Source organism: Euprymna scolopes, chromosome 9, assembly GCF_053919585.1.
Source record: "Euprymna scolopes isolate OS-2025 chromosome 9, ASM5391958v1, whole genome shotgun sequence".
Lineage (NCBI taxonomy): Eukaryota > Metazoa > Mollusca > Cephalopoda > Sepiida > Sepiolidae > Euprymna > Euprymna scolopes.
The window spans coordinates 152024668-152044333 of NC_136490.1; the positions used below are offsets into that span (position 1 = coordinate 152024668).

Here is a 19666-nt window from a genome sequence, read left to right on the forward strand (position 1 = left end):
ATAAGTGACTTTGTCTGAGGAACAGTCTGTACCAAACTCCTCTCATTTTTTTTTTTTTTTCTACAAACTTGAAACTTGATATATAGGGAATTCGAACCTGTGGAACAAATTTGATTTGGTATTTAGTCAGTAAAAATATCTGCTAAGAAGTCAAAATTGAAAAAAAAAATGGAACTTGGTCGACATAAGTTAACTTAAAGTGCTTTTTTACGCATGCACAAATATACATTTATATGTCAAAAGTCTGTTCATTTTTAGTTATTTCTTATCCATCTGACAATAGCTCAAACGGTAATAACTGAGGCTGGAGCACTATATGTTTTGGTTTCGATTTTAACTGATGGCATCCATGTAATTTTTTTTTTACTTTTGAAATCACTACTATATATTGGGTACAACATAATAATCAATAGAGTATTGACTCTATAATACTAAATACAAAATCTGATTGAAGTAAAATATCATATTTAAGCATATTTTATGACCGGGCAACACCAGGCAGCCTGCTAGTAACTAAATAATTAAAAAATAGGAAAGAGCCTTAGGAAAACAAATGTATATTAATGCGTGTTTAGTATAAAAATACATGTCTGCATCCATCTGTGTGCATGATATCACCAATATTCAATAAATTCAACTTGAGTAAAGATGAAACCATGAAAAATCAATACATAATTAATAACTTTAGAATTATGAAAATTGTTCATATTAAATTTCAAACTAAAATAAGTACAATACTTTGGGGTAATTGCGCTAACTAGCTCAAAGTGCTCTTTTGGCAACCACTCATATAAAGAGCACTTTTTTTTAGTTGGCGCAATTACTCCAAAGTACGGTACTCATAAAAATCAATATTTTATTGATGTCCTGTTATTTTTTTATAATATCTCAATCATATTTTAGGTTCGACGCCTTGATGCGAATGTGATCCAGCAATTTGCATCTTATGGTTTAAAATGTAAAAATAAAAAGGTAATGTTGTTTATTTTTTTATCTACAACCTTCCATTTATATTTCAATTTATTTTATCTGAAATTTTCAAAAAATCATTTCTTCAATTCCTTTTTGAATTATTTACCAATTGTTAATTACCATTTTCGCATGCTTACTGCTATATAAATGTGTGTGTATTTCTGTATATATATACATATACTAGCAGTTTAGCCCAGATTTGCTCGGGCCCTATGTACTGTTTATGCATATGTACTTTATATGCATATGTACATATTAAAAAGTGTGCTTATGTATGGTAATGACTTTCTATATAATAGGTTTCCTTAACTACTATAGTGAAAAGTTACTAGAGACCGCAGAGGTCAATTTTTTTTTTTTACTTTGACCCTAATTTTGAGCTCTTAACATTTATTGTTTTGGGCTCAAATCAAACTAAAATGTCTGACCCATATCCAAGTAACCTACATCTAAAATTTCAAATGTTTAGACCCAAAATTTTGCGGAGGAGTTTGATAGAATCTGCAAAGGTCAACTCTTTCAACTTTGACCTTGGCAGCCAAATTGTCGCTCAGAAACTGATTAAAAAGCTTGCTGAAAGTCTGAATATCCTTTATATAAAATTTCAAATGTTTAGACACAAAATTGACATAATAGTTTGCTAGAGACCGCAAAGGTCAAATCTTTTGAACTTTGACCCCTTAGAAGCCAAATTTTCAGCAAAAACACAATTAAAAAGTTTGCCCTATGTCTGAATACCTTTTATGTAAAATTTCAAATGTTTAGACCAAAAATTAGCTGAGTTATTTGTTAAAGACCACAGAGATAAAATTTCTTTTTAAATTTGACCCTAATTTTGACCCCTTAACATTTACTGTTTTGGGCTCAAATCAGATTATAAAGTTAGATCCATGTCCAAGTAACCTATATATGAAATTTCAAGTGTTTAGACCAAAAATTGGCGGAGGAGTTTGGTAGAGTCCTCAAAAGTCAAATTGTTGAACTTTGACCCTTAACAGCCAAATTTCTGGCCAAAACCTGATTAAAAAGATTTTCCCAAATCTCAATACCCCATATGTCAAATTTCGAGTCTGTAGACCCAAAAATTGACAGTTATTTGGTAGGCAAATTTACACACACAGACGGACAAACAGACAGACACACACACAGACATTTTAACTTTTATTGATTGATAGATAGATTATAAAAAGCTACCTATGGCTGAGAGTATCCTCTAGCAATTCCGCCCGGCTTTGCTTGAGCCCTATTTACTGTTCATAACTTTATGTGCATATGTATGTATTAAAAAGTGTGAATATGTATGGTAATGCCTTTCTATATAATAAGCTTCCTTAACTACCATAAAGAAAAGTTGGTAGAGACTGCAGATGTCAAATTCTTTTAAACTTTGACCCCAATTTTGACCCCTTAACATTTATTGTTTTGGGCTCAAATTAAATTAAAATGTTTGACTCGTGTCCAAGTAACCTAAATATAAAATTTCAAGTTTATACGCTAAATTGGCGGAGGGATTTGGTAGAATTTGCAACGGTCAACTCTTTTAACTTTGACCTCTTGCGATCCAAATCTTCGCTTAAAAACAGATTAAAAAACTTGCTGTGTGTCTGAATACCCTTTATGTGAAATTTCAACTGTTTAGACCCAAAATTGGTTTAATAGTTTGTTAGGTAAACTCTTTTTAACTTTGACCCCTTGTAGGCTAAATTTTCAGCAAAAAAATGATTAAAAAGCTTGCCCTATGTCTGAATTCACTTTATGTAAAATTTCAAATGTTTAGACCAAAAATTAGCTGAGTAATTTGGTAGAGACTGCACAGGTCAATTTTTTAAAAACTTTGACCCCAATTATGACCCCTTAACATTTATTATTTTGGGCTCAAATCAAATTATAAAGTTAGATCCATGCTCAAGTAACCTATATCTAAAATTTCAAGTGTTTAGGTGGATGGTGAGACAACACCGTCATAATCAGTAAAGGTGGAACTTGGGTATGGTTTAATTTATAAGAGGATGGCTTAACAAAAACTTATTTACATTAGACTTGAAAACTACCATGTTATAGTCAGCTGAGAAGCAGCCCCATAGTATTATGTTCTACAGAGAAACAGTTTGAGAAAAATCTCTGCTCATGGAATTTTTGCTTGGTTTTATTTTTTACTTATTTATTCTTGTGCACCTGAAGCATTTTTGGTTTTGATAAATATCCATAGTATTTTATTTGTTGATCATTATCAGGATGGAGTTAATAGTCTACTTATTTTCTCTCATTAAAATTATTTGCATGTTTGTGTTTTGTGCTGGTATTTATTTCTCTCTTTTTTAAAAATAAAGTTAGTTTGAAGAAACCTAGCTCACCCTATCTCCTGGGGCTTAACACTTCATTTTGTTATTTCTACTGTTGTTTTCTCCATGCTGTGTTAATTTTATTTTGAGCTGTTTAATAAATTTATGAAAAAAATTTCTTTCACTTTTCAGAATGATCTGAAAGCTTCGTTTGGTGCACAACAAGTCGAAGAGAAGAAAAAGCAAGACCTCAGCAAAATTCTACAGAAAAGTCCATCAAGTCAATTTCAGATAGTATCCTCAAAGGCAAAAAAACAAAAACAATTTTTTTCTTTTTCTTTTTTTTTTCAAAGTTGCTTCTTTTTCACAAAAATAGTTTTAGTTTTGTTTTTTTGCAACAACAATGCCATTTTGTTTTTCTTTTCTTTTTTTTTCAATCAATTTTTTATTTCTTTTTTGTTAATTTAACATTTAGATGCATTTTTTGACAATAAAATAAGATGTTGAATGTCAAGTACGTGTGTATTATAATTGGATAATCAAAAAAATAATGTATCTCACGTAAAAACATTATGTACTGACGTGTCATCTCGAAATTAATTTTTTTTTAAATCCAACAATTACAAAAAATGATTGAGTAGAAGATCTGCTAGAACTATTTTTTACAAAAAAAAAAAACAAAAAAAAACATTACTATTATTGTCTATTCTCGACCCATCAGTTTCTCATTTGAAATAGAAGTTAACTGAAAACAGGGGAGATAAGTCAGTTTGTCATATGGAACTCGCTACAATTGAAAAACTGATAAAATAGCATTATTCGCTAAATTTTTTTGTAATTATTTTTTTATTCAATCATTTTTCGTAATTTTTACTAATTTCAACATGTGTATGTATGAAATGGTATTTTTACTTAAAATTCATTTTTTGAATATCCAGTTCTAATGCACAAACACCGAATGTTGTTAGATGCATGTTACTAACAAAGTTTACCTCAAATTTAACCCTTATCCTTGAGTGACCTTCAGGCCTTGGTAAGTGGTAATTTCCAAGTAAAAAAAAAATTATTGGAACTTATTTTCTGTTGTACAAATTTATAATTCATATTCAATATTATGATGAATTTTATCTGAGGGGAGGGAAGTATAGTTAGGGACCTATCACACCTGCATATAAAAATGAATTCAACCATGGAGTTTAATATAAACTCATCCAATTTCTCTCTGTGTATTATCTGGAGAAAATTTGCTGTTCTTATCTGAGATTTCATTTTGTTGGTGTTATTTGACCTTTGCATTGATGTTAAATATTTAGGCTGTGTGTACTGAGAAATCATTTTGACAAAGCCATACATCTAGTGATAAATTCAAGAAACAACATAAAATAATTATCAAATGTACCAAAAGGTCATTTGAATAAAAATTATGAACATGACACAGACACCTGCTGTGAAGAGACAACAAACTTGATCAATTGTAAAAAAGAAAAAAAATAAGTTAAATGTATATTTTAAATTGCAGTTTTGACAAAAGGTTACACAGGTGTAATTAAGTTGAATAAAAGCCAGTTCAGTCCAGTACCAAAGTGGTACTCACTCTAGGCAGATTTAACTTGATTCCACCAAATGAGGAAGTCTCTAGGAATATCAAATTCACAAATGATTCCCAGTTGCTTGTATATCCTCATCAGGAGAAATTACAACATTAAATTTTTGCAGTTCTTACAGGGAGGTGTCGGTGTCCTCTTACATACAGTGCCTGGTATTCCCAAATAGTCACCCATCTGATACTGATCAGGTTCAACATTGCTTAACTCTGGTGATCAAATGAGAACCACTGTATCAATGTGATTCTACCATATATGGTCAATTCAGTGAAATGACAATGGCCAAATAAAAATGGCTTTGAAGTCCAGCTACAGTGACAATGCCATCCCAAGGACACATTTCAGGTGGTCACAATCGAAAAGTGTATTGTTGTTGATTGACGATTTGGGCCAGAGAAGAATCAACCCGTCAAATTTCTATGTGTGCATCTCACTCCTAACAACCAACCATCCATAACTGTCATCGACAATAAAGATATTGTGTTATATTTTCATATATCAGAGTGTTGTCATTCTTTTAAACACATCAGAAATACAATTAAATCTTTTTTGTAAATTATTGTATATACTTCAGTAAAGAACAACTATAGAAGTCATGAATAGAACTTATTTTCTCTCATGAAGAAATCTCCCTGCTTGGTGATTTGGTTACACACTGACTGCAGAGTGCATTGATTTTGTCTGTCTCCTGAAGAACTACTTCAGTCGGTCAGCAGAGAGATTCCTGAAAGTAACAAGGAAAGGCGTCCCGTATTTTGCTCTCTCTTGTCCTTATCTGCTGGACGCTCAAACATCGACGATTTTCACGCAAAGATAACTACTTACAAACTTTCTGAAACCTAAAAAACTTTCTATTCTTCATTTTCTTCAACATACAATGACAGTGAGAAAAAAACATTCAAAGACTTCAGCTACTGCATGTTTATCGTCACTTGTTTCCTCGAGTTTAATGGTTGAACGTTTGAATCATCGACTTGGTCAAATGTCTTTTCTCCACTTGATTCGATCCATTACCAATGCTTCTGTTAACTGATGATACTTCAGGTCTTGCTTGACGTGATCACTCGACCTCTTGGACACACTTCAGGGACATTTACAAGTTAATTATTTTTCTTGGCCACATGTTGATAGCTATGCATTGGATGTAGTCAAATATTGATTTATATTTAAAAAAATATTTTAAATTCAGTCAGAATCAATGCAATAGCTAAAATAAACCATTTGGTTGAGAGCTTCATGTAACATACACCCACAAAATTATCAAGCATATCACCCACAATAACCCCAAGTACATTTTTTTATCTAACACGCATGAACATGCTTACAAAGACAAAAAACAACACAGCTCCCATAACTTTTGGAAATATTTTTTTCATACTCAGAATTGATAAAGTATGGAATGAATCGTCTGCATTAGTTGTTGGTTGCCAAGATACAGCATCCTGTAAAATGCTTGTGCTTTCTAAAATTCACCCAAACTGCATCTGATGCTCTCCGTCCTCCATACACGTGCACCTTTGATGAGCAGGGTACAACATGATTTTATCTATAAAAGTGAGAGTGTGTGTGTGTGTGTGTGTGTGTGTGTAAGGACACTTCTCAACCTATATACTCAACAAATCTTTGATCTACAGACTTGAAATTTGGTATATAGGGTATTAAGACATGTGGAAAGCTTTTCAATTGTTTTTCATCTGGAAAAAATGATTGCTAAGGGGGTCAAAATTGAAAAATTGGTACTTGGGAATCATGGGATTTTTATCTGTTTGTCAACTGTTTCACGAATGCGCATATATGGCCATGAAACATGACAGCTTCTTTATGTTAAGAATAAGTAGGTTTGAAAACAATTTGTAAAGATCGTGTCAAGCTGACCTGATGGTTATCATACTTGACTCACTGTCATTAGGTTTTGGTTTCGATCTTGGCTCAAGTAATTTTTTTTTTTTTACTCAAAAGAATTGAATTTGAACTGTTTAGAAAAAAAAACATAATACTTGCATGCACACGTCTCAGTTTCTATATTAATTAAAATATAATATTTATGCATATTTTATGATATATATATATATATATATATATATATATAATAGGACAACAAGAGAATGAAATGAAGACACAAAACTATATATAGGTAGATATAGAATGGATCATTTATTGAATAATGGAATACAGGCAAAATTTGGGGGATAGAAGGGACTCTTTATGCCAAGGCATTTCGAAACCTAACGCTTCTCATCAGAAGAGTAGAGAAGGTGCTAGGTAGCATGGTGGGGATGCGGTGTCTAGCGTAAGGTTCATTAGGGATGAAAAAGATTAAGAGGAATTATAGAGAGTTGGGGGAAGCTTCAATGACTTCTAAATGAATAAGGAGAAGCTTATTATATATAGTATGATATATAAAAATATAGATTGTCTTTAACATAGTATTGAGATTAAGGGGTAAATGTATTATGGTTGAATAGGGGGTTTAATGCTGCTTTGTGGTGATTTATTTTAACGGTTTATGGGATGTCTATTTTCTATGGAGTGGGTAATTTTTGATTAATTTGGTGGTGATGGGAGGGTTATGTAAGGTTGTAAAACTGGAAGGTAATATGCTGCAATATATTTATAAGTTTCTACTGTTATGATATATGGAGTATGATCATAAGGGGGCGGTTGAAGATTAGGGTGGCAATGCCTATGAGTGTGTATAACTTGATGTAAAAGGTTAAGTATACATATTGATGTTAAAATGGGGGAGTGAGGGAACCATAGCTACTTATGAGAGTGGTAAAAATATACCAAATAATAGTAGGGTAATTATAATAGTACGGAAGATAATAGTAATGACAATTATAATAATAGTAGTAATAATAAAGTTGGACATAAATTAGATGTAAAATTAGATATGAAAAAAAATTAAATATGAAAAAAAAAATTAATATTAAGAAAAATAGAATAAAATAAAAATAAAGGCAAAATTAAAAGTAAACATTAAATTTAAACATTAAATATAATGTTACCAATAGTTGTGATAAAATTAAATTCCAAATTACTGTTAATGACAGTGAAGATGGAGATAATAGTAGCAATTATGGTGCAATTACGGGAGTGATAATAATGATATCAATTATAATGAAGATTATAATTATAATAATGATGATAAAAACAGTAATAATAATAATAACAATAGTAATAGCGTAAAAAACAGTGCAGTAATAATAATGATAATGCTTCTACCACCACTTCCAAACATCACCACAACCATTACCAATAATAATAATGTAAGTACTGTTAATATTAAATTATTAGGGGTGCGTAAAAGAAAAAGGATACAGACAGGTGGGAGGGAGGTTAAAATAGCGGGAAATGGGGTTTAGGGGTGAGGGGTGAGTGGACTCGTATAAATAAAGTAAAATAGAGAATATATATATACACATACATATATACGCATACACATACATATATCCGTATTAAAAAAAAAAAAAAAAAAAATGGATGTATAATAAGCCGTGAAAGCGTAAATGCTTGGTGAGAAAGGCCCGTGTGTTTAAATTAAAGGATTGCTTCACTGGGAACGGTAAATTTCAAGCGTCCACTTAAAACTTCAAATTTTCTGAAGTTCGATTTATGTTTATATAGACAGGCCAGGCCTAGAGAGTTGAATACATACTTTTTCGTTTATGAACACGAGGTACAGGTTCATCGAATCGCCATAACTGCTTATGTAGTAGTATTAATCTCCGAGAGATCCAAAAGTATAGTTTACTTTTGAACTATGTCACAATTCTCAGAACTATTATTATATTTTCGGAGTTTATTTTTAACAATTTTTAATTTTTAACAATTTAGAATTATGGTTTTAATATCATATAAATATTCTTCTTTCTGCATTATGCCAAGGTTCATTTGTATCAAAAGACAAATAATATATACTTCAGAATAAATAGTAGTATTTGCTAATATTTTCTCCTCTAAAGAGGTGGTAGACATCGAAATCCTATAGGATAAGGAGTTATAATATTTCAAATGTATTCTTTGTCTTACATAGAATAATAAAGATCTTTTGATTTGAAATTTAACCATTTCATGTCACAAATTTTTAAATTTATTGAATGACTAAAATTTGATATATAATGCTCGTCATTGAGGAATAATCTCTCATTTATAACACGTGCACCAGTGTGATCCTCTTGACTAAAACATTTTTTAAAAATCACAGTTGAAAGAGTTTTCAGATTTTTCTAGTGACAACATGTTACAAAAAAAAAATGTTATTCTTGAAGAAGACGCATATTGTTGAAAATTGATTTAAATGAATATTGATTTAAAAAATATCTATTATATATACATGCATGCATGTTTCATTGAACAGCACGGATAATTCCTGTTTTTATTGCGATCCATTTTTTCCATTTGGTGGGCCAATGTTTGAACATTATGTTACACTCAGTAACAAGAAATTTTCCATAGTTGCAAACATTTTCGACTTTCATGAGTCGTCTTCCAGCGAGTGATGATTTAAAAAAATTGCGTCAAATGAATTTATTGAAAAAGTTTATTAAAATCATTAAAAGCACTTAAGCATGCCCTCCCTCTCATATTGAGCCTGATTGATGGTCGATTTGTTTATACGGATGAGTAGGGCTTCCATGATTGGGAGGTACAGATTACAGTGTGAGACGATTAAGATCAATATGTTTCTAAGATTAAGATCAATATGTTTCTAAATTCACTTTTGGGGGTGGGGAGGGGGTCATGTGCTATATATATGTATATATCATGCATTAAGCTGTTTTTTTTTTTTATTGCTGCTATTGTTTGCATCAATAATATTACTAAAAAAAAAAGCTATTATTTAGTCCACAGGATTGGAAATAAATAAAGGAATTGACAAAATGAAAAATGAGACTCATACAGTTTGTGACATTCTTTGCTTATTTCCAGCCCTGTGAACTGAAGAATCACTTTTTTAGTAATATTATCCATGCAAACAATGAAAAAAAAGCAGCATAACATACTGTTTACAATCAGAAATAAATTTCCAATATTAATAGCATCTATTATTAACTTGAATTTTTTCTTATTAACACAAATGTTTAATTTGCATGATAATTTTAAAAAGCATATTTTAATAAACGATTGACATTATTGTTTTTAACTCCATTTTTTTCTAAACATATCAGTGAAAAAAATGTGAATACATTAGAAAATAGTAATTGATTAGAAAAGAATTGATTCATATTAAAATTGTTCAGTATTTATTGAAAGCAATTTTTCTATGATAGAAGCATCAGTATAATGAGAAAAATTAATAAATCAAATAACATGATGTGGGATCTTTTTTCAATTAAATTAACTTTTTTTTTCTTTTTTTTTTTTTTTTTTTTTTTTCATACAAATTTTTGGCTCCATGAGCTTTTTTTCAGACGATACAGACAATTAAAAAAAATTTTCAGACCATACAGACAATTAAAAAAATTTTTCACACGATAAAGACAATTAAAAAAAATTTTCAGACGATACAGACAATTAAAAAAATTTTTCAGATGATACAGACAATTAAAAAAAATTTTCAGACGGTACAGACAATTAAAAAAATTTTCACACTATACAGACAATTAAAAAAAATTTTCAGACGGTACAGACAATTAAAAAAAATTTTCACACAATACACACAATTAAAAAAATTTTTCAGATGATACAGACAATTAAAAAAAATTTTCAGACGGTACAGACAATTAAAAAAAATTTTCACACGATACAGACAATTAAAAAAATTTTTCAGACGATACAGACAATTAAAAAAAATTTTCACATGATACAGACAATTAAAAAAATTTTCAGACGATGCAGACAATTAAAAAAAATTTTTCAGAGGATACAGGCAATTAAAAAAAAAATGTTTCATTGTCGATATTTTAGAGCGTTGCTGAAATTTCTTCCTGCCTTGTTGAAGAAACCACTTTTTAATATCCAGTAGTCATGGTGAGATGCGCTGGCACATGTGTACAAATATTGAGATCAATTTTACTACGGTTGAAGCAGCAATATGAGAAGTTGAAAATTTGTTAAGAAACCAGATAACACAATGCATGATTTTTTTATTTTTTTATTATAGGGAAAACCGTAATTTACTTGGCTAGCATGTGTGTGTGTGTTTCAAAGGGTCGAGCGTTTAACAAAAAAACGGAGGAAAGAAAGGCTAAAATCGCAACACCCAGTTGGATTTGGACGTGAATAAAAACGGGCTTAATGAGAACATGTGAACGAGTTGGAAGACATGCTACATTCATAGTTGTGTGAAAGTCAACTTGGAAGAGTGTTGCGTTTTGAAGTTGTAAGTTTTGACAACAGAGTGGTGAATTTACCTGATAAATTGTTAGTTTAACCATATAAAAATATAAATAAATGAATTAAAAAAAAAAAATTTATTTAAATTTTCAGATCCATGAGCCGTCTTCAGGATGATACCATCAAACATTAAAAACAGTTTTTACAACAAGACTGAAAGAAATCAGCGATCTTGGACAACTCTAATATCTCAACAATAAAAAAAAAATTGTCTGTATCATTCTGAAGAAGGTACATGGAGTCGAAAATTAAGATTAAAAAAATAAGTAATTCATTGTTTTTAAATCTGGCATTGTGTTTTCTGGTTTCTTAACAGATTTTTAAATTATTCAATATTTGTGTCGAAATGACTCCTATATTGGCTAGTTTGAATAATGTTAGCCAACTCCTTCCAATCATTATGTGAATTCCTTAGATGAAATCAATCATTCAGTTTTCTTTTATTATTTGTTATGCTAGGATATTTTATGTGGAGTGAAATGGCACTAGACCCCGTTCTAAAAATATAACATTCAATTTTTTTTCAGATTATTAAGCAGAATATTTTTAAGTTATCAAAAAGTATTATGGGGGAGATCAGTTTTCTATGTAGGTATAAATTAAAATTTCACCCCACCCTCCATTTCCATTTGAATTTTCAACTGTAATTTTTTTTTTTTTTTTTTTTTTTTAACCAAAATAATCTCATTTACAAACGACCTTTCGGAATTTTGAGTGAGAAATTATTTTGATTTTATGTTAATCTTACTTTGCAAACTGAGGATCCTTTCTAAAAATTGAACAAGTAAATTATTTACAATTCTATTTTTATAATTTAAGAATTTGGTATTTAATCAATACAGCAACCTCAAAATATCTTTTTTTTTTTTCCTTTTTTTTTTTGAAATGGAAAAATGGAGAAAGAAGTTGCAGGAAAACATCATCTCCACAATGATTTTTTTAAGCTATTTAGAAAATTGAACAACCCTCAGCCTGTATTGGAATGGGGCTGTAAATGGATGATAACATTTAATGCTACTAAGTCTAAGCTTCTTTCCTTTAACAACTACACAAGACTTTCTCAATCACCGATTGTCATGACATATAAAACTTTATCTGAGAGCCTAACCTTTCAAACTCCTTGGCTTAACATTCATTGCCAAGGCTGCTGCCAAGAAGGTCTGCTCCTTAATCAAATGCTAGAAAATTACTCACACTAGTGAGCATCCTATATCTTTACAAAACCACAATTCGCTCATACATGAAATGTTGTTGCCACATCTTTGCTGGTACATCTACAATTAACTCTTTACTGCTAAATTGTATTTTCAATTCGCCTTTCAAAAAAAACTACTTACTTTTATGGCTTGTCAGCCCAAGTAGTTATCAAAGTACAAGTCTATGCATGGTTCAACAAGTGAATGAGGAGTTTGTTTGCACACTAACTTCCATCATGTGTGAGTTTTATGATTAAAAAATTCATTTATTGCATTGAAAAAGTTCTGGCAGTAAAGGGTTAATCTCTCACTCTTAGACGGAGTCCACAAAATAGTCTCAAATCTAATAAGTCCTGCATTATCGGTCAATTTCCAACCTCTGTCCCATCGCCACAATATTGCATCCCTGTGCCTGTTTTAAAAGTATTTTAATGGAATGTGCTCTGATGAACTTGTAGCGCTCATGCCCCCTCGACATATATGCTCCTAACAAACCCAATAAGCAGCAAATTCCTACCCCTTCACTGTTGAGGTCCTTAGATGCTGGAAAACCTTCTACTCAAATAGCTTCTTCCCTTTGGAATTCCCTCCCTGTTTTCTGATTCCTTGACTATACTAATCTGCAGAAGTTCAAATGTATTGTAAATAGACATCTCACTGTTCAATTTCCACAGTCCCCTGTTAGATATGATCCCAAATAGTAGCATCTTCATCCAAGTGTCAGTATGCCTTGCTTAGGATTAAAAAACAAAACAAAAAAACACCACTTAAAATAAAGTAGTTTTTTTATTTAAACATAATCTGAAAATTTGTTGCTAAAATTTTTTTTTATTTAATTTTTGGTAAATTTCTTAATTTTTTATTTGTAACATTTTTCTTTTTTTTTTTTTTAAATCTTTTATTTATGTTTGCTTTTCTTTCTCTTTTTGTTTTCTTTTTATTTCCAAACCAATGTTCTTCTTAACTTTGCAAAGTCCGAGGTATGGCTGGCCATTTTTGTTTTTTCATCTCCGCAGCATGTTGGAACATCTGCCTGTGGCATTTTAAAAATGCTTCTTTCATTTTTTTTAATCATTTTGAAAACTGACATTTCCTGTCTTGTGCCAAAAAAAAAAGGAAACATCCTTCATTAAGTATTTCATCATTTCTTTATTTTTTTTCTCAACTAAATTAAAATTCTTGTTGAAATTTTCCATTTTTGAGCAAGAATTGTATGCAGGAATGTATTTAATTTAATTTGTCTTGTCCTGTACAGGGTATTTCATAAGCTTATGTCATTTTCTAAACACTTATCTGTCAGTAGATGTGTTGCCTAGGAGCAATACGTATAACAATTCAGTATCATATATAATAAATAGTATATGTTAGTCAAGCCAAAGTGCTCAATATCATGGATAGAGCAGGTGTGTTTAATAACTGCGTTGCCTAGAAAAAAATATCACTATGTTACACAAGAAAATCTACCTGCTATTGTCCCAAGATTTATAATAGTAATAATGTATTATCATGGCTGATAATTGGTACATAGCAATCCAAGAGTGCTCAATTTCATAGATAGAGCAGGTGTGTTTAAACACAGGATTGACCAGGAGAAAGATTTATTTTGTTATTTTTTATTATGTTGTATACTAGACAAACTACATGATGTTACCTGCTCTCCAAAAAAATATCATATCTATATATCTATAAAAGTGAAAGTGTCTGTCTGTGTACATTTCCCTACACAATATCTCTGTCAATTTTCAGTCTACAGACTCGAAATTTGATATACAGAGTACTGAGATTTGGGAAAAATCTTTGTAATCGGTTTTTGGCCAGAAATTTGGCTGTTAAGGGGTCAAAGTTCAACGACTTGACCTTTTAAAACTCTACCAAACTCCTCCGACAATTTTGGGTCTAAACAATTGAAATTTTAGATATAGGTTCCTTGGACATGGATCTAACTTAATAACTTGATTTGAGCCCAAAACAATAAATGTTAAGGGGTCATAATAGAGTCAAAGTTTAAAAATTGACCTTTTTTTTTTGCTCGACATACACCTCCAAACACTCGGGCAATGCCGGGCTGAAATGCTAGTATAGTAAATAGTATAAGTTAGTCAATCCAATGTGCTCAATATCCTGAAGAGAGCAAGTATTTTTAAAAATTGTCTCACTCAGGAAAGGCAATATCACTGTGTTTTGTTATTTTATTTTATCCAAGAAAATCTACTCAGCTTTGCTTGGGATAGAAAGTGATAGTCATCAAAAAGTGCTCAATATCCTAAGAATAGCAGGTATGTTCGAACACAACTTCATTTCTTTGATTTGTTTTATATGACCTTGGGCAACGCAATTTGATTATTCTAAGTCTGAAATTTTTCAATCAGCTTTTTGTAAAATATTAAATTCATGCATCAAAACAAGTGTTCATTTCATCACATATGCATATACTCGGCTACAGATTTTTATCCTCAGTCCCCAAAATCAACAGAGATTAGGCCATTCCTGTAATGATCTGGTTCCTTTTGATTTTGCGGTGTAATGTTCGTTCTGTGCAGTTCTAGGAGTTTAAGAAGGGATTAGTTTATTGCTAATCGCCTGAGGCGCCCTTACCAGGAATGCCGACGGGGCTGCCCAGACACTTTTTGCTGGTCAGAATGCCCCTCCTCGGGGGTGCTGACTTATCAATCCCACTTTTCGACCCTGGTGGTTTAAGTTTTTGCAGTGGGAGAGAACTAAAATCCTTCATGCCATATACATACGTGCATATTTCATGGCTGATATTCACTAAATTAAAATCACAAAAGCAAAACACTGAGCTTTTAAATAATGCCAGACTCAACTTTTTACAATTTCTTGTTTTTGAGATATCATTTCTTAGAAAATGACAAATTATGAAACATCCAAAATTAAATTAGAAGATTTTTGTAATAACTAACATAGTTTGTATTTTTGTAACATAATTATTTATGTAATGCATTTATTTATGTAATGCATTTATTTATGTAATACATTTATTTATGTAATGCATTTATTTATATAATACATATCTCTATGTATAAATTTGTACTTTCTGTCTGTATGTCTGTTCATAAACTTTTTCTTGGGTTTTGAAAATAGATACTATTACTCTCTCTCTCTCTCTCTCTCTATATATATATATATATATATATATATATATATATATATATATATGATGTTCAAAATGTGAGAGATTATATATAATAATTCCACAGCCAAATAATGTCACAGCCCACAAGAGCCATACAATCAACAAACTGGAAGTCCAAGACTCGAGTTTCGCCCTCATTTGGGCTCATCAGTTAGACACATCCGAACTCAGGATTCGAAACCCAACCTCTTAATTTCCACCATCACAGTGTTGTGTCACCGTCCACCAGACCCTTAATAATCCTTATCCTCAAGTAGCTTTTGAGACTTGATAAATGTTGACTCTGATGTAAAAAAAAAAAAAGAAAAATAGCTCCAGGTTTAACCCTTGAGGAAAAATCTGAAGTGGAGCACCTAAAACAGTTTGGTGTCACTACAACTTAGTTTTATCAGCTTTTGTGACGTTGGTGCCAAATTATATCCGCCTTGCTGTTACTTTGGATTCATCAGCAACGTGGAGAGAAGGGATATGTTACATGGATAATGATCTCTCCTCCATGTCACACCATCCACACTAGCATCCAAAGGATGCACCACTCATAGTGAACTCTAACCAATGGGCGTCTACTATTATAGTCATGTTTTGTATAGGAGAAATGACTAGAGTGCTCAATTACAATTAGAACATAACATTTTATTACAAATAAAGCTATATATTAATTCGATTGGCCATCAATACTTACAATTTTATAGAAATATTGGATATCTTACCCATTGAGTTAAAGAATAATAGATGTAGCCAATGCTGATGGTCTGGATTTTTTTTTTTTTTTTTTGACATAATTTTAGCTCTTCAATATCTTAGAGACCAAAAAAGTCGCTTGGGAAAGAATTAAAATTGAGAATAAATATCGGGTTTTTATCCAGAAAAAAATACAGAAAAATCGTTATGATGTACATACTCATCATGGAACAATAGTCTTGACGCAATTCACTTCGATTCCAACTTTGTTTGGGCACGTCTTCTGTGGCCACTTCTTCACCTTAAACTGCCCAAAACTTTGTGTTGAACATGTGATGAAATTTCTATCTAATAATTTGATACCTGCTTCTAGCTTGTTTTGTTTAGGGAGCTAAACTGTGGCCCCCTATCACCTAATTCATAAGGTGCACTAGGTTTATTTCCATTTGTTGTCAGTGGAATGTGCCCCCTCGACATACATATCCCTGACAAACCCACCCTTCACTACTGAAGTCCCTAAATGCCAAAAAATGTTCTACTCTAATAGTTTCTTCCCTCGAACAGCTGGACTTTGGAATTCCCTTCCTGTTAACTGCTTCCCTGACTGTACTGATATGCAGAAGTTTAAATGTAATGTAAACCAACATTTGTTAATCTTTCCTAGACATTGTCTCAAATAGTAGCCCCTTATGTCCAAGTGGCAATATGCCTTGTCAGAGGTGAAGGTGAGTAAAAAAAACAAAAGATGGACCATATTATATAACTCTGCTGAAATTCATACTAGTTAACATAACCTCTACCTATCAACGTATATATATATATATATATATATATATATATATATATATATATATATATATATATATATATATACAGTAGTACCTCAGTGCTCGAGCGTACTTCATTCCGGAGATTTATTCAAACAGCAGTACGTTCAACAACTGAAATGATATTTCTCCTTTAGATTAAGTGAAATAGAATTAATTGGTTCCAGGATTTAAAAGTTCATTTTTATTTGCAAACTTTGAGGATGTCATGTATTTGATTGCACAGAAAATCACAGACAAACATATTAAGATGATTACAATAATATACTGTATACCTGCATGAAGAGAATAAAATGTAATTTCAATTAAACTGTTTTTATTTCTTACCTTTCGATGATTAGCTAATAGTGCAAGTGGGTGGATGAAGAGACAGAGAGTAATATGAAGGTTACTGTAATTGGAGTCACACCTTTAGTTACATCACTAGCTTTGGTAGAATCTTTATGCTTTAAAATACTTATAGTTGATTATGCAATTTCATATTCCTTTGCAAGCACTGACACACGCATTCCTTTTCCAAATTTTTCTATCAGTTTCTTTTTAAATTTAATCGTCATTCGCACAGTTTTCATCTTTTTTTTTTTGCACTCACAGCAACTTTACTGCTTTCGTTTCTCTTTTCTTTCTTTTTATCCAATCATAAAAGAATTCCCATTTCTTTGTTGTTCAAATAATTGGTTTGAGGTCATGTAAAGACTTTAGAAACAAGAATCAATTTTGTATTTGTTTTGCACAATTAACAGGTGTCATCCCGGAGTATGTCCACTTCATTCATGTCACATCGAAGCCCTGGTCTCTACTGATTTTTTTCTTGACTTTTTGGACATCTTGTGGTCCTCTGTCACTCTACGTTTAAAGGGGTTGACCAATTGAATTATAGGGTTCTGTTGCAACACTGGTGTGTTAAAAATAACTCAGACACCATTTAGACAGTTAAGCGAGTTGCCATAACATTGTTCTAAAAATAACTCTCATCACAAATTTCAGATACACATGGCGATGTTGTCGGGATGTGTGGGGGGGGGGGGCTGTTACACTAGACTTAAAAAATATCACATACCACACCGCTGATCTGATTCAACCAGTATTAATCACAACGTTCGACTGAGGAACTTCTGATTTTTTTCTCAACTTTTTGGACACCTTGTGGTTCTCTGTCATCTTATGCTAAAATGGATCGACCAATCAAATTGTAGGGTTCTTGCATTGCTTGTTTACATTTGAAGCTGGCAAATTTCGTTCGACTACCAAAGCAAGAAAATTTTCAACTTTTGCTTTGGACACTGAGTTGTTTCACCACAGAAACGTTCAACAAACGAGGTATTGCTGTATATGTAACATACTGAGTACAAAATTTGATTAAAATATTTTTATTATAATTTTGATTTCGTTTTGAAACAAAAAAATCCTCTTTGAATGATTTTGTTTGTTATTTTTAATGAAGTTTTCATTAAATACAGAAATTAATTGTATTAAAACTATATTAGCTGCTTCTCCAGAATTCTCCCTACATTTGGAAAACAAAAATATAGAAAAACCTGTATGGGAAGAAAATATCATATTCCAAAAATCATCCTTTTTAAGTAGATTTGAGTTTTTCCAATGTCCTCTTTCCCATGTTAAGAATGGCTTTCTAAAATCTTGTAAGTTTGAATTATTTGGAGTTCTCTCTCTTGTTCTTATTTTCAAAATGGCATCTCAAGATAGTTGCGCCACAGTTAGCCATAAAATCTTGTTTTCTTATTTAACCTAAAACTACTTGATCAATTTATAGAACACAATATTTTTTATCCATCATAAGTATGTACATCATACACATTTTTGTTACTTTTTTTTTAATATGGGGGGAAATTCTGAACCTTTATAATTTAATAAAAGAATAAAGAAATTAGTGAAATCTCAAATAAATAAATTATCACATGTGTATTTTTTTATTTATTTTTTTTATTTTTGTAATTTGACTTTTTCCCTCTTTTTTAATGTTTGAAGGCAAAATCTGAATTGGCTAAAGCGAGTGCCGATGCTTCTGTTGCAAGCAAAACCTTAGAAAAAGAAATGGATATTTTTGAACAGCAAAAATTGACGGACATGAAGGTAAAACTTTTTTTTTCATTTTACTTCAGTCAGAGTCCTCAGAAATCAAGAGACTCTCTCTCTCTCTCTCTCTCTCTCTCTCTCTCTCTCTCTCTCTCTCTCTCTGGGACGAACCCTTATTTTTATATGAGACATAGATATTCAAATATTCCATTAAAGCTCTCTTTTATCTTTTAAACGTTGAGATAATAAAGTTGTTAACAACATTCATATTCTTTTCACAATTGACCAGTAAACTCTGTTATCTATATAATTATAAAACTCCGTGAACCTTGCTTGCTTGTCTTCACCGATCGGGCAATTCCATCTTTTTAAAAAATTACTAATCCTCCTCTGCAAAATTAGAAAGGATTTTTTATTTTATTTATTGAATTAAACATTTAGTAACTATTAGCAGACCACCTGGCATTGGTCAGTCATAAGATAGGGTTAAATATTCATGCAGATTACGTATTTTATTATTATAGAGGCAATTATTATATTAAACATAAAATATAGTAGTGAGATCAAAAGTATA

General features: G+C 31.2%; 1 protein-coding gene across 2 annotated transcripts in view; it reads left to right on the forward strand.

Moving 5' to 3' along the window:
* Positions 1-19666, forward strand: part of LOC145284929 (CBY1-interacting BAR domain-containing protein 1-A-like) — an 89902-nt gene that overhangs the window by 32063 nt on the left and 38173 nt on the right. The window contains exons 4-6 of one of the 2 annotated variants that reach the window (XM_080134023.1): positions 904-972; positions 3447-3560; positions 19045-19149. In XM_080134023.1, the coding sequence (XP_079990149.1) occupies positions 904-972; positions 3447-3560; positions 19045-19149 (288 nt within the window). The remainder of the gene's footprint in view (positions 1-903; positions 973-3446; positions 3561-19044; positions 19150-19666) is intronic. The other variant, XM_080134024.1, reaches the window with a different exon arrangement.